Source organism: Haplochromis burtoni, unplaced genomic scaffold (genome assembly GCF_018398535.1).
Source record: "Haplochromis burtoni strain Fernald_Lab_line unplaced genomic scaffold, NCSU_Asbu1 Contig_3, whole genome shotgun sequence".
NCBI classification, from domain to species: Eukaryota; Metazoa; Chordata; class Actinopteri; order Cichliformes; family Cichlidae; genus Haplochromis; species Haplochromis burtoni.
In genome coordinates this window covers 4,002,666-4,029,122 of record NW_024582364.1, presented here as the reverse complement: position 1 = coordinate 4,029,122, position 26,457 = coordinate 4,002,666, and the positions used below count along the sequence as shown (strand labels likewise).

At 40.7% G+C, this 26,457-nt stretch overlaps 1 protein-coding gene across 3 annotated transcripts in view; it reads right to left on the bottom strand.

Annotated features, from left to right (window-relative positions):
- Positions 1-26,457, bottom strand: part of sntg1 (syntrophin, gamma 1) — a 40,595-nt gene that overhangs the window by 9,598 nt on the left and 4,540 nt on the right. The window contains exons 2-13 of one of the 3 annotated variants that reach the window (XM_014332338.2): positions 19,304-19,623; positions 18,604-18,653; positions 15,892-16,026; positions 13,865-13,921; positions 13,620-13,677; positions 13,488-13,531; positions 13,108-13,149; positions 12,638-12,764; positions 12,004-12,086; positions 11,571-11,701; positions 8,644-8,773; positions 2,552-2,590 (exon numbers count right to left, since the gene is read on the bottom strand). In XM_014332338.2, the coding sequence (XP_014187824.1) occupies positions 2,552-2,590; positions 8,644-8,773; positions 11,571-11,701; positions 12,004-12,086; positions 12,638-12,764; positions 13,108-13,149; positions 13,488-13,531; positions 13,620-13,677; positions 13,865-13,921; positions 15,892-16,026; positions 18,604-18,630 (873 nt within the window). In that variant the 5' untranslated portion in view covers positions 18,631-18,653; positions 19,304-19,623. The remainder of the gene's footprint in view (positions 1-2,551; positions 2,591-8,643; positions 8,774-11,570; positions 11,702-12,003; positions 12,087-12,637; positions 12,765-13,107; positions 13,150-13,487; positions 13,532-13,619; positions 13,678-13,864; positions 13,922-15,891; positions 16,027-18,603; positions 18,654-19,303; positions 19,624-26,457) is intronic. The other 2 variants (XM_005912611.2, XM_014332340.2) reach the window with 2 other exon arrangements.

The following is a 26,457-nucleotide window of genomic DNA, read 5'->3' as shown; positions in this document are numbered from 1 at the left end:
GGCTGTTTCTACACTGACTCAGTTTAAATACTCAGATTTCCTGTGGGCCCCCCTGCTAACTGAAACAGCCCCTGCCTTTAAATTAATTTGTTTTGCTAACATAAATTTATTTGCTGGCTCAGTGTATCTGTCGCTGTGTTTTAGTCAAAATGCAATTAAAACTGGCTAACCCCACCTAACCCCCCTTTTACTATTTTAAAGCTATTATATGTTTTATGCTATATATTTTATTTTTGAGCATTATTGATTATTATTGAGTCGTTTATACAAACACGTGCAGGACTCATTGAAGGAGTACACCCTGAACCTAGAGTTGCCAACGTCTCACAAAGCTAACTCTATAATTTCTTAAAAGCAAATAGAACATGTTATTATTCTAATAAAAATCCAAAGATAAAGTACCAAATTATCAATTATTATAAATAACCCAGTTCAGAATTTCCAAATTGGCCAAGATCAGTGAACAAACTGGTGACTGGTTTTCAGGGTCCCTGCATTTTGGACCCTGAGCTCTTTCTGAGTTCATGATTTGTTTTGGTTTTAAGAGATGATTTATCAGGTCTCTCCACTCTGCCTTCTTCCCTCATGTGTGTATTTAAGTCCTCAGTTCTTTGTCACGTTGTCCTCTTGAGCTGCATGTTCCCTTTTACCTGTTTTCTCTTAGATTCTGAGTCTCCTGCATTTTTGACTCCAGCTATCTTAGTTTTTGCATTTTAGTTTTCCTGTGAGTTTTCCAGCAGTAAAGCTGTTTTGAGTTTAGTTCTGCTTCTAAATCCTGCAATTGGGTCCACACTCTGCCTGGTGCTGACCAGTGTTGTGTGTGTGACACGTAATTCTCGCGAAAGACGCTGGCTTGTTGTTTTACACTGTGTTTTTTTGGAAAGATTAAACACATAAGCTACAAGGTATTAATCATTAAGCTTTAGAGATGTTGTAGGATTTTGTTATTTTTGGAAAGACTATCCTTTTCCCAATTTCCTGTCTCAATGCTGAGGGTGGTAGCTTCACGTTTAGCACAGAGAGTGAAATCAGAGTCTCAGAAAGGACAGCGAATAAGTGAATTTACTAAAATTACAAACTTTTCTTTTAGGATAGGAAATCAGTAGTCTTTCTTTTTTTCCAACAGATTGAAAAACCTGATAAATTAAGGTCACAAAGTAAACATAAAAACACAATATTAGAAAGCAACAGTTTATTAGATTTGCCCACAAAGGTTTACAATGCCTACAGGTGTTTAATACTGCAGTATAACAGCTTTAGTTACCTATTAAGCTTTTAAAAACAGCATTTAATAAATAGTTTATAGCATTTTGTCCCATTGCTTTAAGCAGACACAAGACTTTTTTAGGGGTTATATTTAATAAGGGGCCATCATTGAGCTTTTGTAGTGACCTACTGTAGGTGTTAGTTGTCGTGGCCCCTGTTGTTAACCTAATTTGCCTTGTAGGACAATAAACTATTGAATTGAACTGAGCTGAAATATACATTTGACCATAGCTTCATATCACCTGTAAAGCTATAGTGACTAGTATTTGATTGTATTAGTGCATTTTTTCTTCTCTGATGAATTAGTTTAAAGTTTATTAATGTGAGTCAAAAAATTAACCCAAAAGTTTCATTTCTCACACTTTACGGATCTGTTTATGTGTCCAATTACACAAGTACACCTTTTCAGTCCTTTATATTGTAGTCTGACCAAAACAATTACATGTGATGTGTATGGGTGAGGAAAGTTACAGAGAAAACTGACACTGATTCATGATGACACACGGCCATCAGCCACAAGATTAAAACCACCTACCACCTGCTACGGTGCAGCGTTCTGCTCGGAAAGTTTGGTGCCTGACATTCATGTGATGTTACTTTGTCTGTTTTAATGTTGTGGCTGATGTGTGTACTTCATTCTTTTGCGTACCCCAGCAAACGCTTTGTAATTTAGCACTCGCAGCAAGGACAAGCAGCTAGACAGACGGGGAAATGAAGAAAAAGAAAGCAAAGCCTCAATCGGCAGTGCTGCAAGACATCAGTTCAGATATTAAACATATCATAGCATCACTCTTCAGGAAGCCACAGGTTGACTGTGCCAAGAGAAAATTATTTGTTTGCTTTTCTTTTTGCAGGTTTTTGTTTGTTTATTTGGGTTTTTTTAAAGAATTTGCAAGCAAGTGAAAGATTTGGGACAGGCACGTCTCACGCTGTTTCATTTCTTGAATGAATTGTCAAGTGGATTCATGTCTCTTTGTGGGTCAGAAAACCAGATTGAAAAAGTAACAAAGAAGAGCCTCGCTGTGGTTTTTTAAATGAAAGATGACGCTCTGCGAGTTAACTGGCTGAAAGCGCTTAAACAGTTTTCTGATCATGTCTCAGTGGACGGACAAAAATGATGCAAACTCTCCTCTTGTGCTGCAATAGATGGCTTCTTTTTAATTTATTTATTTTTCTTGACTGGTTATATTCACTTCTGATTGTCAGGATAAGGATGAAATGAATGCCCGACAACGCAAAATGAAGATCTTAAGACGCAACCGCTGCAGGAGGAAAAACATCTTACCTGCTGGTTAACTGGAAAATTCCGGTTAATCTTCTTCACCTGTGAAATTTAATGAGAATGTCAGTAACTCATTAAAATATCTCCTGCTAACAATCAGACACAGCTGACAAGGTCGACATATTTGCAGGAGCCCACGAGGCCCGCCAATCAGTGACAAAGCTTCCAAGAATAAATAAACATGAATTACAGTTTCCGTGCTAACATACTAACCACGGCACTGAAGGAAAACGGTTTGAGATACTTCATTTAGTCAAAGCATGCAAATTTCAAAATGAGATAGAGTCATTTCCACAAGGACCCGAGGCTGTTCCTAAAAGAAATCCTTTTTTTAAAATCCATTCTCTCTGTGGTAATAAAAGCGGGGGGACTACAGAGTGAGCAGTCAGCCTTTAAATTAAAACATTCTCCTCAGATCACAGGTATCGCTTGCACCTAATCCACACTTTACTATCAAAATAACTCTTCCTTAGGAGCTGAACACCAAATTAAGCTGTCCGGTCCTCATGCCGTCCTCCTATAGAAGGAGGAAAATGTCGCAGCAGCTTACTGTGAGATGTAGCTGAAGTTTGGGTCCAGAGAGAAAACAAGATTTTTGTTTTTTTTTTCCAGAAGATGAACTGTCAGGATGTGAGCCGGGTTTGAATATATGTGAGCGGTGACGGTGGGTTTGTTCAGATGGCAGGTCTATCCTGTTCTAACACAAATTAGGAAATTCTGAAGGGTCCGGTTTTTCAAGTTTTGCAGGAGCTTGTGCACATTTCACCGTATCTAAAAATACAAACAGGAGAAGTTTGACTGAAGTTTGTGGGCGCCCTGGAGGTGGCGTTTTCACACCTATAGTTTGTTCATTCTGCTTCCAATGAGTTGATGAGCTTGTGAACTTGCAGATTTTCCTCATTGTTTGGTTTCTTTTTGCACAAAGAAAACTCCAAGTGAGCTCCAAGTGAACCAACATGCGTCACGAATAACCAGTCTGCTTATAGTCCGGATGTGTCTGAGGCAGGAGCCATAAAAGTAAACACAGGAAGAAGGAACAATATTCTGGATTAGTGGAAAACGTGGATAATTTACTCCTAATGAGTTTTTATTTATCTGTGTGATTTTTTCAGGCACCCGAGGCAAAACAAACAAACTGCTCTGGAGTTTGCACTCTGAGAACTGAGAACACCTCCTTCAAACGGACTCAGTACAGTTTTTCTGGTCTTTACCTGAGTATGATTACTGTGCCCACATCTGTACAAATGAACCACACCAAGGGGGAAAACAAAGCAATGTTTAAAGAGGCTAAAAACACCCTATGTCACAACAGGAGCTGGCAGTGGTGAAAGGAGTACTTGGACCCTTTCTTTGAGGGCATTTTCACACCTGCAATTTAAATCAGCTGATCAGTTTGTAAAGTTGCAGGTTTTTCTTGTGGGTTGGTTTCTTTTCACACAGAGAAAACTCTCAAAAGTGAATCAAAATGTGTCACTACACACCACATGAGAACGCTCAAGCCCTGTTATTGGGCAGATCTGTCTCAGGCGGGAGCAGCAAAAGTAAGTACAGGAAGAAGGTGCTGTGTTCTGGACTAGCAGATATCAAATGAGCCCTTGGTTCATTTTACACAGCTATGATACTTTTCCACATCTGGAAAGCATACCTGGCAACAGGATAGCGTACACCTGGGAGTTGGGTTGGATCAGGCTTAGATCACATTCTCACCTGAAATAAACCACTTTGGAGTTTGTTTGTAACCGCACAAAGACCACCTCCTCCAAAGGGTCTTTTGGTGGTTGCTTGGTCCACAAATGAGTGCAAGTGCTGCACAAATGAACTGCACCAAAGGCTAACGAGCCCAGCAGCAAAAACACCCTATATAACTGCACAAATTGAGCCGGTGGCGCCAGTGTCCGGCAGCCTCGCCTCTGTCAGTGCGCCCCAGGGTGGCTGTGGCTACAATGTAGCTTGCCATCACTAGTGTGTGAATCTGTGTGTGAATGGGTGGATGACTGGATATGTAAAGCGCTTTGGGGTCCTTAGGGACTAGTAAAGCGCTATATAAATACAGGCCATTTATATAACTGCACAAATTTAGCCAGTAAGTGTAAAAATAAAAGTTATGATGAATTTACTGGATTACACATTACACAGGATTGCACTTCATAGTAGAAGAAGAATACTATCCACTGGGTACCAGACTCTCCAACAGGTGATATATGCCAGTATATGATAAATATCAGGGGTTTTTAATAAATCTATATAATAAGCGTCACTGTTCAGCAGAAGTGAAAAAAACACCTTTTTTTCTTCCTTGTTGATATCTTCTAATTTACTTATTTGAAATCTTAAAGTTAACAGCTGCAGTTAAAACCTTTAAATGAATAAATATTGTTTAGTTCAAATGAAAATCATCAGAGAAAATATAAATAACTTTATATTTAAACACAGTACTTGTATAAATATACTTCGGTGCTTCCCACCACTGGGAGCTTGTGCTTCATTCGGTTGTTTCTAGAAACTAAATAACAGAGCAATTCAGTCTTCGGCTGTTATAAAAACAACTAAATTGCCTTCCAATTTAAGAAAATTGGCCTCAAAATTCATGACAGCACACTGTAAACCAAACAACTGCATAATGAAAGGTGAACAGCTCGCTGACAGAGGTGGACAGACACTTAACAGTGGAGCTGCTCAATGCCACTGAGCTACAGCTTTGAAAATTGCCTCGGAATCGAATCAGCACCTCTGAGCCCAAGTCTCGGCAGAAAATACTGGAACGAGCTGGAAAACCTGAAGCACAGCTGTGCTAAAGAAACCACAAGGTCAAGGCACAAAGACATAACCTGGTGTGGGGAGCAGTAAACAAGAAAGAAATGAGTCATGACGAATGAGTCACGATTCAAGCTCATTCTTACTTCTGATTTGATTCACAATTACATTTGGAAGGGAGGCGGCAGGACGAGTTCAGCCTACGATATCTGTTGCTTCGCTGTGCAGCTGACTAGTGGGAGTTGTTAGAAGCAATGGAGTAAAAAAAACTTCCCTTCATAATGTTTCCACACTCCTTCAAATGATGCCTTAAAGTGCGCTGCTAAATAAATTAAAGAGTGGTTTCATGAACACTGGGATGGCCTCTCCAGTCACCAGACCTGAACATCACGGAGTCTTTATGGGGATTTGTGCAGTGCTGAGTGGATTTCCTCCTCCATCATCGCCCAGAGAACTGGAGGCACTTTTTTCGTGACGAATGCTTCAGTGTTTGAGTACAAACAGATCAGCTGAAATGTAAGCGAGTGAAGGATGACCCCCGGCCCCCATTAGAGCCTTAATTTTAATATATCTCTGTCTCGTTTCCATGATTTTCTCTGGTTCTTAAGTCACTCTATTAACATTTACTTTGAGCTCACGATGCAAAGCCACAAATAAGTTTGGCGGTTTTATGGTGTTTTTAAAATCTTTGTAGGACAATTTGTGGCTGATGTGCAGCACAATCAACCAATCAATAAATCCTTTATTTGTCTCTGGAGCGTAATCAGTTTTATAGTGGTGGAATAACAACAGGATGAAACCACAAAGCACATTAGCATGTAATATAAATACAATTATTATGCAAATTCTAAAATATGCCAGACCCTGACTGGTTAAAGTGTATCTGGACTCACAATGTAGCTGAAAAACGCAAATTAAATAGTTATGTAATACTCACTCAATACTTACAGTATGTGTGGTTAGCTACACTGTGCAGACATGTTGGTCTGGTGATTTGCTCCAGACTAAAATATCTCAACATCTGCATCTGGATTTAGATTTTGGACAGATTTGTGATTCCCAAACATGCATGGAAGGAGTCGCCATGATGTCACCTAAAGCTTTATGTTCAACAGTTTCAAAGCACTAGCAGGAGGAGCCTTGATTTCTCCCGTAAGACAATTTTTTTGATTTGGATCATTTTTAAATATATTTTCAATGTAGTAACTCAACAGCATAGTGGTTTACACATGTGCCAACCATGGTTTGATGCTGTGAGGAGACACAAATTCCTTTGGGGTTGCGTCAGGAAGGGCATCAAATAGTCCTTTCACCATCACACTGCTTACTCAAAGGGGGCTGTTTATTGTTGGAGGGTCTTAACCTTACAACATAAAACATCTTGAGACAACTGTTGTTATAAATTTGAAGCCATAATAATTAAAATTGTACTGAATTCAATTGAAAATATGCAGAGCTACCCACTGCAGTGACTCCTTCTCCTTCTAGAAGAAAGTGTTCTTGGGTTCAGTGAGTAGTGGGCTACTTTTCTTGTAGCCCTACTGCAACCTTCTCCTTTTCGTAATCAGATGAGTCGCCTCCTGCTGGCCATTAGAAAGAATGCAGCTTCCACTAGCTTTACCGTTCAGACCTTGAGGCTATATCTTTCAGTTAGCATAACAGATTTGTAAATCCCAAGAAAACAGAGTGCAATTTTAAGACAGGGAACCTCTGACATTTTTTCAAAGCCCATCTTCATCTTCTGACATTTGTGTTAACAACTGGACAGCTTGCACTCTCAGCCTTTTAGTCATCATCCTCTCATCATGAACTGTAATCACATTGATGATCGCATAGTTTTAAATGTGGAGTTTTAATTTATTTGTGTGCAATATTTCACTGCATTTTCCTCAATCTGCTCACTCCTACAACAGTGAAAGGTTGTAAATGATGCAGTGTAAACAACAACAATGCAGTTTGTGACCATGGTGAGTGGTGAATGGATGTGTATTTGTGTAACACTTTCTAGTCTTGCTGACCACTTAAAGCATTTTTACACTGCGAGCCACATTTAGCCATCCACACATCATACAGTGCTTTTTTCCAAGCACTTAAGCTATCACAGCAGCTCACACACCGGCGGAAATATCCAGGGCAATCTGGGGCTTAGTATCTCGCTCAAGGACACAAGGCCACCACCAGCAGTACCGCTGAAGTCGGTGATGCTTCATGAACAAATCAGTGCAGAAAAAAACCCCCATCTCACATGGAATATTACACTGCATCTCGACATTCTCTGCATTCACATTCACATGCAATTCACATGCTGATGTGAATTACTCAGTCACATCAGCATGTGACCAAAAGACAAGTGACAAGCTGCAAAATGAACCGTAAGATCACTTTCTGATGAGTGAAGTCAAAATAAACATTTTTTTTAAATGTCATGCAATAAGACACATTTTATTTCAGCAGATCCATCTACTGTATGTTACCAGCTCACTCACATCCTTCACTAAGTACTCGGGCCAGAACAGGAATACATTCTCAACTGTTCAAACTGCTGGCAGTGAGTCATCAGTGTTATGTTTAGTATGTCCCTCACTTCGTCCACTCTAATTAATCAGGGCTCCATTATCCCCCCAAGACTCTCTCTCTCTCTCTCTCTCTCACACACACACACACACACACCATGCCAAGGGACACATGATAATTACAAATCCCTGATTTTTACTGCTGCTCAGTCGGTCCCGTGTTTTTATCTATCTAGTAATTCCCAAAAAATACCAGAAGTTTCTACATGGAAATGAATGAAAATAAACCAAAATACAAAATGTTAAATGTATCAATTTTTCATATATGAGCAATGATGTGCAGCAATGGAGCTTGTTAAGCAGTATTGGTATTTCAGACCCCTGCTGAGCATGACCACTCATCTGAAAACACATAAACAGGTTTTCCACAAAGCTGAAGTAGAGCTTGGAAAATTGTATTCACAATAAGAGAAAGAATACAACGCAGTCATTTCTCTGTTTCTTTCTGCCTTGTGGTTTCATTTTAATGCAATATTTTTGGATGAATTATAGATAATATGAGTGCATACTGGCAGCTGGAAGGAATAAGTGTAGTACAGCGAGGCTGCTGTTATTGTGACTTCGAGCACTCAGGAATAAAATTTAACTTTATTCGTAGTGAGAAGGCCCACTAGTATGTGTCTACGGCCCTTAATGTTGTGACATTCAGAAAGGAACTGTTAGATAATCCACAAACTGCAAGCGTGTTGCATGAACACCCAAACCAATTTCCTGCTGGTTTACATGTGGGACCACGAGAGCTAACAACTGTTATTGCTTCTTACTCACATTGTGCTTGGTGAGGCTGGAAATGTTGCTTGCAATTGCCTGAAGCCAGTCCAAGCATTCTTCTGCTGTGGGAAACTGTATAACTCCACTGCAAACACCATCCACTGCTATGACCTGGAAAGCATTTTTCCTGAAAGAGTAAAAAAAACACAAGCCAAAGATCAGGGGAGGATTTCAAATATTTTACACATTCATATTTAGTTTCTGTTTTTATTTTAAAAGGGGATTAGAGACAGTTCATTGCATCCCAGCATTGGAAACTCTTCCTCTGGGATTCCTGTGATAACAAACTAAGCAAAACTGACTGTGGTGAAAAATGCTGCTGTTTAATAACTTGAAAAACTGAGGGTCCAATTTTCCAAGATTAATTAATTTAGCAACGTAAGCTAAGTGCAAGCTCATTAATTAGTTACTTTGCTTGTTTAGGCGATCCACATGCATAATATGAAAACAGATTTGGGGGAATTTATATTTCTTTCTCTCTTTTAATTTTTTTGAATACTGCACTACTTTTGGAACAGGCTGGTCAGGTGATGAAACACCTCAAAATATTAAATGTTCACTTCTTTTTTTTTTATATAATCCAAAAGCCGTGCCTGCAATATGAAAAATAAATGCAAAAACATATCCAGCAATATGCAGTTATTGAGATAAAACCAGAACAGTTACATATGTGATCTGCCCAGATTCCAGGTTTAAATGCATTTATTGGCAGCTGCATGGCGTCATATGCCATGTTCTGTTTCTGGTTTGTGTTCACACAGTTAGTTTTTTTTAAAGGGAACCTGCAGGAGTAAATATAAAGAGATGCAGACAGTGAAGCTGCTCATACTTATGAAATGCCATCTAATCATAGAGGATTGTTAGTCTCTGTGTGTTATACAAATCTTTCTAGAAACACATATTAAGTCCTCTGCTAGTTCAATAAGGAGAGATCGTTTGGACGATTTAAAGATATTTATTGAGAAAGAGAAATGAATGAATTTATTCTGTGATAAGACTCGGAACGAGATCCCATTGGTGAGAGGATTTAGGAGTGGACCTCCCAATGTCTAGACACTGGTGGTGGTGAAGATGAAGATGAAGGTTGGATGGAGGTCTGAGTGACTCAGGTGAGGTGGAGATGGGGAGGAGGTTGGTTGCACAAATGAGAGCCTGAAAGGAAGAATGACAGAGAACTCAGACTTAAACCATACAGAGTAGAGGCTGATTGGCTCAAAGAAGGTGATGTTGGCATTGAGTTTGATAGTGTGTGAAAGTGTCAGTGATGTAATGAACAGACTGGCAGCCTAGGAAAGCGGCTCGGTTCACTCTGGCACAGCTGGCTGCCGGCAGAGCCGGCGGGCACGCCACTGCAGCCCCTCTGGCTTCTGCTCCGTGGCTACTGGGTGACCCCTCGTCTGGGGCTCTCCTCAGCTCTTCTCAGGAGGGTGGCACGAATGTCCCTCCGGTGGTCCGACTTGGGCTCTCTCACTCTGGGGCCTCTGGATGTCTGGAGGCTGGATCTCCTCCATGCCTGCTTCATGCCCTGGGGGACAGGGCTATGGCTCTCTACATCCTCTTGCAGACCATTACACAGGGAAACCTTTTGAATACAAGCGCGCTGATCCACACAGGTGTGCACATGGGTGTTCACTGTTCATAGACATAAACTACACCTTTATTGGCTGCTATTTCCAAGCATATTATGCGCTGTCGGTCCTGCTTGCTACACAACAACATTCAATATTTAGTATTTACTGCTGTTTACACTTAGCTAGATTAACGTGATGGTGTTGTGTTTAGTATGTTGCTCTGGGTTTGTTTGTTTTTTGCTTGTTTTCTCTTCTTTTTCTCTCAACAGGTGATCCAGGAGATCTTCTTTTCTTCTTTCTCTTTTTAAGTGCCCTTTCTCACTGTCCCTCTTCCCTTCTGTTTTTCTTTTCCTTCCTCTTTCTTTCTCCCTTTCCTATCCCTCAGTCATGTCTGTCCCGTCTGTAACAACTGAAAATAAAATAAAATAAACAATAACAACAAAGGTTGATCAAATGGACCAATACGGCAATGCCGTGATGATCCATTTGGCAAAGTAAATCCATTGGGTATCCTTGTTGGTCTTCAGACAACAATTCTGACGGCTAAAGAACCAAATGGGACAGGCAAAAAAAAAAAAAATTCACAAAGCAGGCAGCTCAGTGATTACAGATCTTCCTTATTGAAGTTACATATATAGAGCTTTTCTGCTCTAACTAAGCACTTAATACAAGCTTTGGGTGCACACAATCTGGGGTTCAGTATCTTCCACAAGAGTACTTTAAGGTGTATTTAACAGCAGCCAGGGAATTGATCCACCAACCTTCCGACTGGTAGATGATCTGTTCTACCTCCTGAGTCACAGGTGGCACCGGGTGTTTCCTACAGGGACTGTATGATTGTGGGAGTTCATGCTAATATTGCAGGGTTTTACTTTACACTGTAAAGCACCATCAGACAGCTGTTGTGAACTGGAACTACAAATACAGTGTATGTACTACTGTGTATATAAAATAGTTTATTTTGCTTTGTGGTAAACTTCACTATCATGTCCCTTTTCTGTTCCAGACAGGCGTCAGGCAACAAACTATTGGCTTTTTGGTTCAGTTACTATAATCCTTTTCTCTGCGTATCCAAAGAGTTGCCCAAACTGACACGAGCAGAGGAACATAAATCTGGCTTTACTCACTAACCCAACCAAATCACAAGACACCAGTGAGGCATAAGTTAAAGTGTTAACCCAGCCAAATACTGATCGTGTGTTTAATGGGACACTCTACACAGTCTATTTATAGATGGAGCATTACAGTGTGCTCTATTTGAAAATCCCCAAGCATTTAAAATGTAAGAGATCTCTGCACTAACATCTTAAGAAGAAAGAAACTGACACTTCAGCACGAAGTCCCAGAGCTCACCTGGAAACGTCAGAGCCGGGGATATACTGTGACAAGCGTGAGTGTAGCAGAGGAATAAGGCGCAGGTCCACCCATCTCTTCTCCCAGCGAAGCCCTGGGGACGTGGGCCAGGACGAGCAGGACAGGGTGTCCTGCAGAAGTGTGAAACCGAAGTTAGAAGAGATGGCCCCTTCCCACCTCCAGCATTTGAAGCTGTTCCCATGTCAAAGAGCCCGAGTCCTGCTGCAACTATACGGTTGTTGCGGATGCACAGACAGCACAAGCTGCAGATTAAAAGTGATTTGCCGTCCTCAAAAGATAAAGATAGAACATCCTAGCTATCAGCAAGCAGTGACAGTTGCATGGAAACAACTTTCTGGCATCTGCTGCTGCGTAGTTACAAAAGGACAGCTACTAAATCAGCCAATCAAAAGAAAGGCTAATGAAAAAGTACCGTGTTGTTAGGATGGTAGTTCAAGTGCAGGCCACTATCACACAGAGGAGAGGAGGTCCCACTACTCTGGTCACTGGGGATGCCTGCAGCACACAGGAAAACAACAATAAACCCACAGCTACACCCCCGTCTATTTCAAGGTTTCTAGCAGCAATGAATCACAGCCATCATCTAAAGCGTGTTACTTTGTTCTGCTGCTCAAGTCGGCTCCAGCTCTCTGCCAATTTGTATTCCGTTGACTGGCTGGATGGCCAGTCAACCTGCCCTATATACGCAAATGAAAGGATTTCATGAAGCGCTTTCATGTCTCACAATAAAGCTCTGACATACGAGAGCAATCAATCCCGAGATTTTGTTAATTACTTCAGTTTAGTCTTTAGCATCTTTTCTGAAGCTTGAGATGGGTTTACTCCTCAAAGCAGCATCTTTACTCAGTGCTTAACAAGACAGGAAGTCCAAAATAAATGGAGCAGGAGCTGGGCGTATTTTTCTTTATTTCTCTCAAGTCGACTCAAATTTATTGTTTCCAGGGCGACCAATTCTAGACAGGAAAAAAAACCCCCACCAGCTATAAATACTCTTGGCCAATTATTTTCCACAGCGGTAATAGTGATTATGTACTTAGACCTAATACCGGGGTGAATGAGAGGGTTCTCACATGTACAGTCCTCACAAAGGGGCAGTTTCAAAAAGGCTGGAGTCTTCTTTAAGAAAGAGACCGTGAGAGTCACTTCTTCACCAGCATTTCTTAAAACCTGGACCTGGAAAGCAGAAAAACAAACAAACCTTGGGAATTTTTTTTTTTTGGTCTTCTTTACAGAAGCTGTAAACTGTGAGGTTTTTCTCGCTGAATGCTTGCTGTGATGAAACATGGTGTGCCAAAGCCTCGCTAAGAATGGAAATCCAAGATAAGGGATTTACAGAGTGCAACTTTTATGCTCCTTACTCACACATATTGCTTACAGATGAATTTAGGCAGGAATGAAAGAGAAAAAAAATGGCTTTACATGTCAGAAAGATACAAATCATGAAGTGAGACAAGATAAGCTGTTGAAAGAGTTGTTGCAGCGGTGAGAAACTATGAGATATGAGCTGACAGCTTACCACTTCCTCGTGGCGATAGCTCCTGACATTTATTCCATTTATCTGGAAACAACAATAACACGGTTAGCCTAAATGATACTGCTGGCATCATATCACTGTAGCTTTATCTTCAAAATGATTAATGGGGCCAGCATAATAATTGTTATGACATCTGCGGCAAAAACTGTTGCCATGTGGGAGATTTTCTTTAATCGATTTATTTATTTATTTTGGCTGAAAGAGATGCAACAAATTAAAGACCTTTATTAGCCTATAGGGACGCATAATTACGCCACACAGTTTTATGGACATGTGGCGCATGAATTATTAAAGAACGAGGAAACGTGTTAGCTCGCGGTGTGGGATGAGATGTGTAAACGCGCATTAATGCGGCGTGTTACCTGAAGGATGCCGTCTCCGATGAAAAGCAGCCCAGACAGTTCAGCTGGAAAGAGAACAGTCGCTTTAACGCAAACAAACAAGAGGAGGGGGAAAATGACGGGAAGTGGGGAGAAAAAACCCTGACGTTATACCTTTCTGCTCCTTTGATATTTTCGATATCACAACAGGGATTTTGTGCTCTGCTCCACCCTACAGAGAGAAATCAAAAAGAATTGGATTACGAAGGTATCACAAATGGAGAACAAGACTCTTGAGATCAACATCCTTGGCTGACACAGTTGTTGCACATTGACAAGGAAATAATCAATACCACTTGTTCAGACTTAATTCTAGGAGCTTGGGAGGAGCGGCCCTAATCTGCTGGGATCTAAATTACCTTGATGCTCAGACCGAACCCTCCAATCGTCTGTCTCCTGATCGTTACAGTCCTCTCCTGCAGTTAGAAAGAAGAGTTTAGACTGCAGGACATGATTTCAAGCTGTGGAAATGTGGAATTAAAACGATCTAACTCCTGAAGCTTTTCTTCAACTGTTGTAATGATTACAACATTTTTTAATACAAAACAGGAAGGTGGTTTATTGATTTCAGCATAAGTTTGAGCATTTTACAAATATTTGCCTTCTTTTGGTACTTTTTGTTGTATTGGGTGTGTTTTCTTTTCTCAGGTGTAGTTTATGGATTTTCTTTTACAGTGCCTTACTGGCCACTTTAGTAGGTACACCGGTTCAACTCTTCGTTAATGCAAATATCTAATCAGCCAATCACATGGCAGCAACTCAGTGTCTTTAAGGATGCAGAAATAGTCAAGACGAGCTGCTGAAGTGCAAAATGACCATCAGAATGCAGGAGAAAAAGGTGATTTTGAAGTAGTCTTGATGTAGTGTGGTTGTTTGTGCTCAGAAACATGTTTCAGAAACTGCTGATCTACTGGGATTTTCAAACACAGCCATCTCTAGGGTTTACAGAATGGTCAGAAAAAAGTAAAAATATCCAGTGAGTGCTGGGTGAAAATGCCAAGTCTGAGGAGAATGGACAGACTGCTTCCAGCAGATGGAAAGGCAAATATCAGCTAGTTACAATCAAGAACATTGAAAGACGTGGACTACAGCAGCATAAGACAACACCAGGTGATATTCCTGTCAGCTACAAGCAGGAAACCGAGGATACAGTTCATGTTCTTAGCGGGCAGGAGATTGGAAAACATTGTCTGGTCTAATGAGTCTCAATTTCTGCTGCAACATTCAGATGGCAGGGACAGAATCGGGCAGAAACGTCATGAAAGCGTGGATCCATCCTGACCTGTGTAAACATTTCAGACTGCTAGTGGTGGTGTAATAGTGTGAGAGATATTTTCTGTGTTTTTAAACACCACAGTCTACCTGAACACTGCCACACAGAAGACCACATCCATCCCTTTATGACCACAGTGTACCCATCTTCTAGTGGCTGCTTCCAGCAGGATAACGCAGCATGTCACAAAGCTCAAGTCAGACTGACAGACAATAAATTCACTGCAGTCAAATGGCCCCCACAGTCTCAGTAGAGCACCTCTGGGTTGTGCTGAACAGGAGAGTCACATCGTGGATGTGCAGCCAACAAACCCGCCGCAACTGTGTGACGCTGTCATGTCAACATGGTCCAAAAGATGATCTCTGAGGCAATGTTTCCAGCACCTTATTCAATCGATGCCATGAGAATTTAAAGAAGTGTAGGTGAAGGTGTACCTACTAACGTCACCAGTGAGTGTATTTTATGTTTTGCAACAACTTTTGAAGTTAAAAGTTGTCTCGGGTGGGCTCTGATACATTTTTCAATGACAGTCAGGTTTGTATGGCATCGAATATGAACACTCTGTTGCTCAAGGTGCATGCATGCAGCGTATTCAGCAATTTCTTAAATGAAATGTAAAATTCAATCCAAATATTCAACTGAACTTGGTCACCAGCACTTGGACTGATACGTTGCAGTTGTATTTGCATACCGGTGCCTTTGCCCTTTTCGCTGATTATTAATGATGTTTCACAGGACACAAACCTCCATTTGTCATTTGAGGATTTTTATCCAGGAAAATGTTATTGAATGAATAATTCCATTTTGGGAAAGGTCACGGTCTCGGGTCTCAGCTGAATATTTTTTTTCGCACAAGAAACCCGCGCAATAATTAATGTGAAGGAAAAGTTGTCAGGGGTGATGACAAGCGAGAGCTAAATGTTAAACTCAGTAGGTGAATTATTATTTAATGACTACACTTGATTTATGAGGAATAGATTCACTCATGTAGGCTTTCCATTAACACAGACACTGAGCTGTGTTCTCAGCACTTTTGTGTTGTAACCTTCATTACCCTGCGCTGCTGTATACGTTACTGATTTCAGCGTCTGTAATTATGACTGGGTTACTTACGCTCGAATAGAAAGGCTCTCCTGACACACAGATGACATCTTGCTCTTGAATGGTCAGAATATCTTTGGCCAAGTGTAGTCGAATATTAAACGGCTCCTCATTACCTTCTTGCATCAAATAAATCCCAGTCTTTGTCTGTGAACAGTCAGAGAGATAAAATCATTCATCATCCCTCCATGACTAAATTAACTGGCCATGAAATGAAATGTCATTGAGAATACTCGCTGCAGAATGAACATGGAAATTAGGAAACAGGGTTTTGGTGTCTATTATTTTCTTCTTTTTTTTAAATTACTCTTCTTGTTAAGGCTAATGTCGGACCAAATAACCACAATAGCAGCTCTGAGTAATAAACAACCAATTTGGATAACAAAATATACAAGAAAACAATTGATATATGGCTTATAAGCCGCATTCTGCGAGTCCAAATAACACTTTTGTACCCTCTGTTCCACGCTGAGACACAGAAACCCAAATTATATCATCACATTGTATTATTATATCAAATGGTGACAAATTAAGAAGCTGTGAAATTCAGTGGCTCAAATCAAATCGACCTCTGCATTTGAATCTCCCTGCTTTCCACGAGCGGGTGTGAGAGCGGCGTGTGTGTTTCCAGTGAACCATTTAAAACACGCTAATCTGCATGCATTTGCATTCTGCGTATCCTTCCTCATCCCCAGCTAATTGTGATGCCTGTCCTGTCCTTGACTTAAAAAGGTCTACATGAAAGGAGCACCTTCACCTGACAAGACTGCTAATAGAAGAAAGCCACCAGTGTCAGTATCCTTGTCGCCCAGGATACGCCACTCATCGGTTCACAAGACAGGCTGGTTGCATGACTGCTATTCTCAGACAGAGAGACAGCGAGAGTATCTCTCAAAATTGCGGGTCGAACTTGAATCAAAGTCAGTTTGCGGAGCATATTATCTTTCACCCTAAATGAGGAACGTGAAGAGCCAAGCCCTCGCCTGCAGCTGCAGCGTGAGAAATGAAATGAGGGAGCCATTAATTCACGTTATTTGAGGTAATGTGTGTCTGTGTGAAAGTCATTAGCCAAGCGAAATGAGGGTAGTAGTGTTTGTATATTAGCCGGGTCAGACAGCATCTCAGGTGACTGAGCATTATTTGACCCGCTGCAGTGCTTGTATTGTACATAATGAACCTCATCCTTTATCCTATTTTATAATTCACTATAATTCACACCAACCTCCGAAACACCCCACCATTATCAGCTGTAGTCTGCTGGCGTGCATGTGGCAAACTATGAGGAAATCTTCTTTTAATCAAGGACCATTACAGCGAACGCCAAACGAGATTAATTTTTTTTTTAAAGGAAAATAAATTTTTCTGATGTTTCCTATCAAGAGGACCTGCAGTGAACTTTGTTGCATTTTGAAAAAAGACGGTCGAGGAGCAAAAACGGAAAACCAGCTTGTCAACATCGCGTGCCTCACATCTCAGCATCTCCCAGCTGTGAGATGCGATGCAAGGCAGAGATGCGAGGAAGCTGCCCAAAGAGAAATCCTCGGTTCCTCGGGTCAGTCTTTAGCAGCATCAGTTACTTGTGATGTGCTGCAAAACTGTCAACCCCAGCTGGTACGAGTGCCCAAAGAGCCTCTTCTCTAACATAAAAAAGAGGTCTTTATTCGTTTCGATGCACACTTTGATCAACATGGCTGCTCTGTAACAGCAGAATCACTGTTAATGATTTAGTTATCATTGAACATTCCTTTTAATCTTCTAAGTCAGTGTTGCTGGGGTGGGTTTTTTTGTTATGATTTCTGAGCTATTTATTTACTTGCAGCACCATCTGCACAATGATGCACCATACAGCAGCGTCAGATTGCAAATTCAAAAAATAAATAAATAAAAAGCTGTGGCTTTGATGATCTGTATATTTTACATTTCCTCATTCATCCATTAAGCGAGTGAAAAAAGCTGCGACTCTGTGACGCCAACACATTTAGCAAGTAATCAGCCTGTATATTCTGAACTGTCAAGATTGATCACCCTCCCATGAGTGTGTATTGTGTTGCATCACAACTGCAACTTTGTTCTGTCATAGGCGCTGCAAGAAAAAACTTGCAGCATGTATACATCATTCCAGCATATAAAAGACTTCAGCACAGGGTACACCTGTATTTCCTCACTCTTACTCATCCAGAAGCCTCCACTCTCCGTGCATTTTCCAGGTCAGGGAAGGAGAGAGGATGCAAGTAAGCAGAAGTTAGCATGATGAAAAGCACAGAGGGTTTCGGTGTGCCTTTGTGCCGGCATGTTACATGGCTAGCCTCGCTAATTTATGATAGCTGGGTGATAAATGAAGCGGCTATGGTCTCTGCTTGAGAAACGCTATCAGAGAGTAAATCAGCTGCAGATCCATCATCACCACCTTCCCTTGTTGCTCAGGATGTCAGATAAGATGAACTCATAAAGTGAAAGCTAAAAGACATTAAGTGGTGTGTTTTGTTGTGTAGCTTTACTTGTTTTTTTTTTGTGGGGGGAGTTTGCAGTTGACAGATTAAAGGGGGATAAAGGGGGCCCAGTGAGACTGCACATGCACAAACTGCACTGTATGTGCCCCGCTGCTGTTGTAGCCACAGGCCCTCAGATACCTTGCATGCTTTAACACTGTTTCCAAGTGCCTGAAAATGCCTCGCCGCTTTCTATAATCTTGCTCAATTGTTACATTGATTAAATTCTACCAACCTCTTCATTTGAAGTCTTGAAATCCATGTGCTACTATGCAGTGAGGGATACTGCAATAGAGAAAAACAAGACTGAGTTAGTCGGAGGAGACAAATGCTTAAAGACACGACTGGCCTGCTGCAGCAAAACCACAGAGCTGATTTAAACCAGCATTGTTAGCGGGATGCCTATTCTCATTATAGTCTCATACAAAACACAGACAAAGGAGAGAAATGTTTTTTTCATTGAAACGTGCCTCTTCTAAGCGACAAGAACAAAAGAAAATCCTCACTGAGCAATGTCAGGAGACAACCGGAGACCATTAAGGGTTAATGAATAATTTATTACAAAGGTGAGAGCCCAGGTATCCTAATAAATGTTTCAATATCGAATCCAGCACTCCCAGAAATGAACCGTGTTACTGGTGGAAGCAGAAGACTGTGGAAAGTGCTACTACAAAACTACTACAGATTATGTGTTTAGAAAGTAAAAGTGCGCTCTGCCCAAAATAACATGCACGCATTTTAAATTATCTGACTGCTTCCATACAGACGCAAGTAGTCTTTGAGTAATGTTGTGAGAAAGCCGCATTTACATAAACCGGTTCCACTCAGTTATAATCAGACATGACTGCCACTTGACTCGACAAAACGAGCGCAGAGCAAAAATGGCTCATACTTGAATTATAGAACCTGTGCTGCAGAGGGAGTCGGAGACTTACCTCAGCAGAAAGGCCCCCAGCTCTTTGTACGTTCAGCCCTAGCCATCGAGCAGTGAGTTGATCCCCGATCTGAGCCGTAGCAGAGGGCCTTCCCGGATCATGGCTGTCAGACTTGGGTGGTGGGGGAGCAATGCTGTCACCTCTCCTGCTACTCTGTAAGTGCTGCAGGATTATTCCCAGAGGAGCCGGTGCTGGAGAGCAAAAAGAGGCTATCGTGAAGTGAGGTTTCTCTCCTCGAGGTCCCTTATCGGTGGTCGTGCTGCAGTAGCAGGAGGAGGATGTGGCTATGGTATCATCCTGATCCTAGAACCACTCGAGAGCTGAAACAAACAAAGAAAAGAAAAGAAAATGCAAGTCTTCAAGTAATGCTCTGAAACAAGGCTGACTGTTGATTACATGCTTCTGGCTACGACTCAAAAGAATCTTAATACAGACAAGTGTGTTTTCACTGCAAATGCTGCGTTTATGTGGGATGTTGAATCAGAAGCAAATTCACAGCTTTTTTTTTTTTTAAATAACCACCTGGTTAAAAAAAACAAACAAAAAAAAGCAGAGATGCAAACACAAACTCACAACTGTGAATCTCGTTTCTCAGTCTAAGATGAAGGATGCACTCAAACACCCCACTGTCGATTCATGAACGCAAATGCCGAAATGCAATTAACTCATATTCTTCGCCTTTCTTGTGTTCTTCGTATGCTAAGCACACATGACTATCTCAACACGTTTATTAACTTCCCATTGCTCATCCTTGAGAAACCCTCCTCGTTAGTATGTATTTTTGGCTCGTTGCCACCCTTTTGTTGAGTTGCGGCGTTGCTACTTTGATCATTGTTCCGCGCGATTAAAAGAACTCACAGTATATGCATTTGAGGCCACATTTCATGCATAAATCACTGACTTCTGATTATACTGTAAAAGTAGACTTAGTGAAACTTGCAAATGTTTGTTAATCACTGGAGAACAGAGAAGGGAACAAGAGCGCGAGCACCTTTAAGGAATATGGGCTGAATCGAAACAGAAGAAATTTTCAGAAAACTCTCAAATACTAATATTATGTCAGAATCAGCGCAAGAACTCAATATAGCTGTGTGATATCATTATTCTTTTAAAAAATGATCAGTCTCAGATCTCCAGCTGCTGATTCAAGCTGTTGGACAGAAGTATTGGGCCTCACCTCTTACTTAAGTCTGGGAAAGAACGGATCATATTAAAAGGCTTAACATAATCGAGCGTGGTAGTGTAGGACGCCACCAGTGCAACAAATGAGTCGGTGAAATCTTCTTCTCTCCTAGATGGTCAGCTATCAACTTTAAGAGGTTTTATTGCCAAGTGGAAGAGTTTAGATAAGCACCTCAGCAGACCACGTAATGTCACAGAGCAGGGTCGCTGGTTTTGGGTCCCAAAAACCTCCTCTGACATTAACAGCAGAACAAAAACTGTGCACTGGGAGCTTCGTGGGATGGGTTTCAATGGATGAGCAGCTCCTACGGGTGCAGCGTCGATCTTTTAGTCAGTTTCTTTTAAACTTTCTTTCTCATGCTGGGTTGCATTTTGGAAACTTGAATGTTGAACTCTTTAAAATGAATAATGTCTGTTTAGTGTTTATTCTTTTTTACTATAGCTTAGCTACACAGTTTTCTTTCACCTTTCATTGTGATGATGTGAGAATGTTTTTCTGTTACATGAGTGGACACACAAACAGGTAAAGGCAAAGTAATCCTGAAGAAACAATCATTTACTGAGTATCTACTGAGCAAGATGCTTTATTATCTGAGGCGGCGTGAAAACAGTAGCTGATAATTAAAATAAGTAGCGGATCATTATGATCTAATTATTAGCTAATGACTCACCGATATCTCCTCGCTTGGTCTTTAGAAAATAAGCAAGTATTTGTTTCCCTTAGAAAGTGTTTCCAACACAGAACAATCAATACACCTAAAATAGATTAAATACCAGCTAACACAGTGTAATAAAGCCCACAGTGACAGTTTCAGTATTTGTTTTCTGTTGAATGTGATTCAAAAAGGTGTTGATTTAACCTCTCCCAGGAGAGAGGAAAAGTCCTCACACAAAGTCTGAACTGGTGACGACTGATTTCCAGCATTAAGCACCTTAATGCTGGAATGAGCTGCAACACAGCTTGAAGCTGTGAAGACGTTCATTTCTCTGGGTAGCTGTAAAACTTTACTGGCCCATATTTCTCATACATTGTGTGTGTGTGTGTGTGTGTGTGTGTGTGTGTGTGTAGCAGTTGTCTTTAGTGGATTATATTACTATAGAGGTTTTGTATGCAAAAGAGGTCTTCATCTCAGTAGGCATAAATAATCCTTCACTAACTAACTATAAATGAGGTGGATTTTTATTCACCTCTTCAATATTATTAACCTCAATTTATGGCAAAAAGATCCATTTGTTTGTGTACATGGGCCCAAATTAGCCTGTGTTTATAACACAGTCAGCATAGCTTTGAGTCTTTCAACGGGAAGCATGTTTCCAGCCTGAAACATGTATGTTGTGTGGTCTTCATAGTTACCCTGGCAACCGAGAAAGTGGAGATTTGAAAAAGTGGCAATCATTTTTGGACCTTTCGTTGTTTATTTGAAATTATAATTAAGTACTATTTTTCTTTTGCAAATGTTTTATTTGGAAAATTTTAAAAACAAAAAAACAATCCTTGTAGTCCTAGCTGGTTCCCGTGAGCTGTGAAATGATTTAAGCCACTTCCAAAGAGGACTTTTCCTCTTTTAAAGGTGGGAAATCTTCAATTCAAGTTCATGGACATGAATGAATGAATAAAGCACTGATCTGATGCAAACTCATGCTCAGGTTAACAAAAATAAGGAGGTAAGATTCCCGTCCAGTAACATGAATCACACGTTCAGGCTATTTCACAAACTGCAGTGAGACTGTGTTGCATGAGAATATACTGCACTACATTTGCTTTAACAATATGTTCTTAATAAACTGGCATCTGACTGTAGTCTGAAACTGTTCTTTACAGTGTAGCGTGAACTGTATTGCATTATAGTACCACTACTAGTTAATAAGAAGAATTTATCTTTACCAACTTTGATTCGATTTTTTAATTCCATCATTTAATGATTTTTGTGCTTTTCTCTATGTTTTCCAAAAATAAATTGATTATTGGTAAGATTGAATGAATGTTTATTAAGATAAAACCAGCTTAAATATGCAAAACCTGGATCTTGTGACTCCCAATATTAGAAATTTCCTGATGCAGTAAACTGAAAGGATGAGTGGGAGATATGGAAAGCAGTAGTAAAGGTTGTAGTAAATTAGATTTTAGCATCTATGACATGAACTGTCCTGTTTATTTCTGATTATTATTACAGAAGAATAAATGTTTTTTTTTTACCTATGACATGTTTTTTTTCTAAATTTGTGAAAGTGTGTTAGTTTCACTGATATACTGATTGTGCTAAGCGCTGTTGCTAATTTTAAAGGTTGAACTTTTTAAGGCTTTTGCCTCCACTTGCTCTCCAAACTGTCAGAGTCAGGCCGGCTGTGTGTAACGGATGTAAGAAAAATCCTGACATCATTTGCAGGCCTGCTTTAAAAATGAATGCCTTCACATGGTCAGCTGAAAAATGTGTCTGCAGCTCTGATATGAGCACTTTGTCTTCACAGGTGCCCTCCTGTATATCCTGTCAGATGCCAGCGCTTCTCCAAAGATGAAATAGGCCAAACCTTTTGTGCCTTTTAAGTCGAGTCAGCAGAACTCCTTTTACAACCACGCCATCAGATATTTTCAGTCCTACCAATTTGCCAAGCAATGTTTTTCAAATAACGCTCTTGTGTCTGACACAATAGCTGAAAACACAGCAAGAGAGCAGCGTGAGATTAGCTAGATGGTGTGGAGATTGTAACATGACATCTCCATCTCGTAGACCTGAGGACAGCTGTGGCCCATACAGGATGATAAATGGCCGTTTGTGCGTAGGTGGAGCAGCTGTCTGCAGAGTGCTCCGCCACACGTAGCTTTCCCTCTCGAAAATTGAGATGGGTTTCACTTACTGTATGTTCATTTGTTCTGCAACCTGGAACATATGGTGCCTGAGAGTGCAGCTTTTTTAATTTGGAGAGCGATGATAGGAGGTATTATGTTACTCAAATATTATGGCGTCTCAGAAGCAGTTCCACTCAACAGCAACGGCATTGCACTGATGAGATTTCACAAGATCTGCCAGTTCACGTGAGAAAACAATGACACTTCTGTTATGAGCTGGCAGCTTCATCTAATGCCTGATATGTTTACCTTCTGAATCCAGCCTATAACTTTTAAAGCTGTAGAGTCAACGTGGGCAAAGTATGAATTACATTTAGCTGCTTTGTAAAGAAATTTACATCATCATATCATCATCCTCCAACAGTTATTTCTGATCTGTGATCATAACTGTTTATCATTACAGACAAGCAAGCAAGAAACATGACTTGTCTTGTTTTTTAGCAAGGTAGAGTCATTCATTACCACCAGCATTACAAAATAATATTTGGATTTAAGAACATCGGTGCAGCACAGTCATGGAAACCGTCTTGTCAGTGCTCTGTGCGTTGAATTTTTAGCAAGTGACAAAAACACGACACTACAAGTTTTATAGTTTTATTCATGTTTACATTCACTGCTGCTGTCTCGAACTGTTGGCTCAGGGTTAGTGGAGCAGCTCTGGCTTTCTGAGAAGGAAATCCGAGGTTAAGGGGGCACCAGAGAGGTAAAAACTGACTTAATCTGGAAAGCACCAATATTCTGATATACTGCCAGATTTATATTTATTTCAGATTCTTGAAAGCTAAACAGTTTTTTCTAGCATTTGTTACGTGTGGTTATTTAATGACTCCTTTACGCTTACAACTGCTCGGATCAGCTGGTTGTTGTAATTGTGGCACTCCAAACACGTGTGGCCAAAAGGGAAGTTACAGATTGCCATTTGGTGGGCAAACTATGCAACATTAATTAACAGTGATAAGATATAGTCCTTTTCCACTAGAACCTTCTCTGCTCGACTCTGTTCGTTCCACCGATCGGCCAGTCAATAACATCACTCGATGGATCATGAGAGCGACTCCTTAAAACCGCCAAACCCGGCAATAAAGCACATGCCTGCACACAAATCACGGGTAACCAAATCTGACAAACGCCATACACAGGTATACCATCACCTCCTCGTCCTCCATTGTTGTGTTGTGTTTGAGTCGCATACAATGACATAACGGGACTTTTGCTCACACTGCTATAACCAGGGGTGCACATACGTGGTCCGCAGGTGCGCATTCGCTGTCAAAATAAAAGACGCGCACCACATAAGAAGTTGCAATGCGCGTTTGCGTACATACGATTTTCTGGAGGAGTACAGACATTTTTTTAGAACTCTTAAAGATGTCGAAGAAGCAAGCTCCTGCAATTACTTTGGTGTTCCTCAACCTCCAAAGAAATGTCAGAGGGAGTCCGAACCGCAAAAGAAGCGCGTATTCTCAGAAAAGTGATTCCAGGAGGTGAGCTGGCTTCAAACAAATGATGGACGTACAGAGATGTGATGCAGAATATGCCGTGAAAATCCCACTCTAGCGGACAAAAACAGTGCCTTTTATATGTACGCAAACGCACGTTGCAACTTCTTATCTGGTGCGCGCCTTTTATTTTGACAGCGAATGCGCACCTGTGCACCACTTATGTACACCCCTGGCTATAACAACCCCATGCACATTTGGTGGTACTTAACTGTAACGGAAAACAATCAAAGTCAAAGTGAGCCAAGTAGGTATTTCTCTTGTCTCTTCTTGTTATATCTGTTATAAATGCCGATACCAGTAGATCAGTGCAAAGTATCCTGATATCAGCCATGCTCGATCAACTCAACACAAACAAAAAGACAATCATCAAAAAGACAGTCATCTTTATATTTGGTTTGGTTGGGTCTGTTTCCTCTAGGTAGGTACGAATTAAAGTTTTAAGAGCCAGCACAGTGATCGGCTTTGACTTTGTCTTCTGGTGTATGAACTATATGCTTCATAAAAAACCGAACAGCACATAAAGAAAACCTTCACCTTACTACACTTGACTTTATAGCTATAATTGTCTTCTAAAATACAAATATAAATACAAAAATTAAAATACAAAAAGCACTGAAGTTTCTGGGATCGATGATCCATCACCCAAATAAATTCCATTTTCTACCAAAGAAGACCAAAAATGCAGCAACAATTACATTTGAGAAGCTAAAATCTATGAATTTTGATAATCTGTGAATCAACTGTTACTTTCATAATAACAGCAGGCAGCTCGAAGCAGTAACAACAAATGGACACAACTCTGAAGCCAGAATAATTCTCTGCTGACTGATTATTTGGTTTTGACACGAAGAATTGTGCTAAAACTGTTGTGTGCTGGCTTGTCTGCTGCTGACGCTAATAAGCTCAGCCCTCAGCCTTACTCCAGCAGTGAACAGGCTCATGTCAAGAGGCAGCTGTTTGAACAGTTGCGTATTTACAGAGTACATCTTGTATTCAACAGGGCCTGTTTTAGTGTAACGCTGGAGGTGCTACACTTCTTTCTTTTTTCTCTGATTACGTTGGAGATCGATCATTGGGGCGAGATGTAAAGAGCATCTCCCCACGTTTTCAGTTCTTTTAGCGTATTTGTCAAAAAAAAAAAACGTATTTTATTACCTCGTAAGTCGATACCTGAGATCTCCAGTTACAGCCAGCGGCACTCTTCATGCCAGATGCTCGTGAATGATAGGCAGAGGAGTAAATTAGTGATAGACACATTTATAGACTGAGCTCATGACCTTCCTGACTATGATTTATGTTTTTTGGCAGCAGGGAGCCACCAGATATCAGGTAGGTGCCAACTTAAATCAGTGAGAATCATCTCACAAACTGGTTCCCTATTACATCGCTGGATATCTGGGGGCAGAAACAGGCACACGATGGATAACAAACTCTAAACTAAACCGATCCCGCAGCATGGTTGCTGCTGACAGGTTCTTTAATTGAATTGCATTTTTTTAATATATATTACACATGACATTATGATGCAATGCCTAAGGATAAATAGGCTGGGCAATTCAAGCATGATATCGTACACGAGGGTCTTAATTGGGTTCATCAAATGAATGCCACAGCTTTTATAC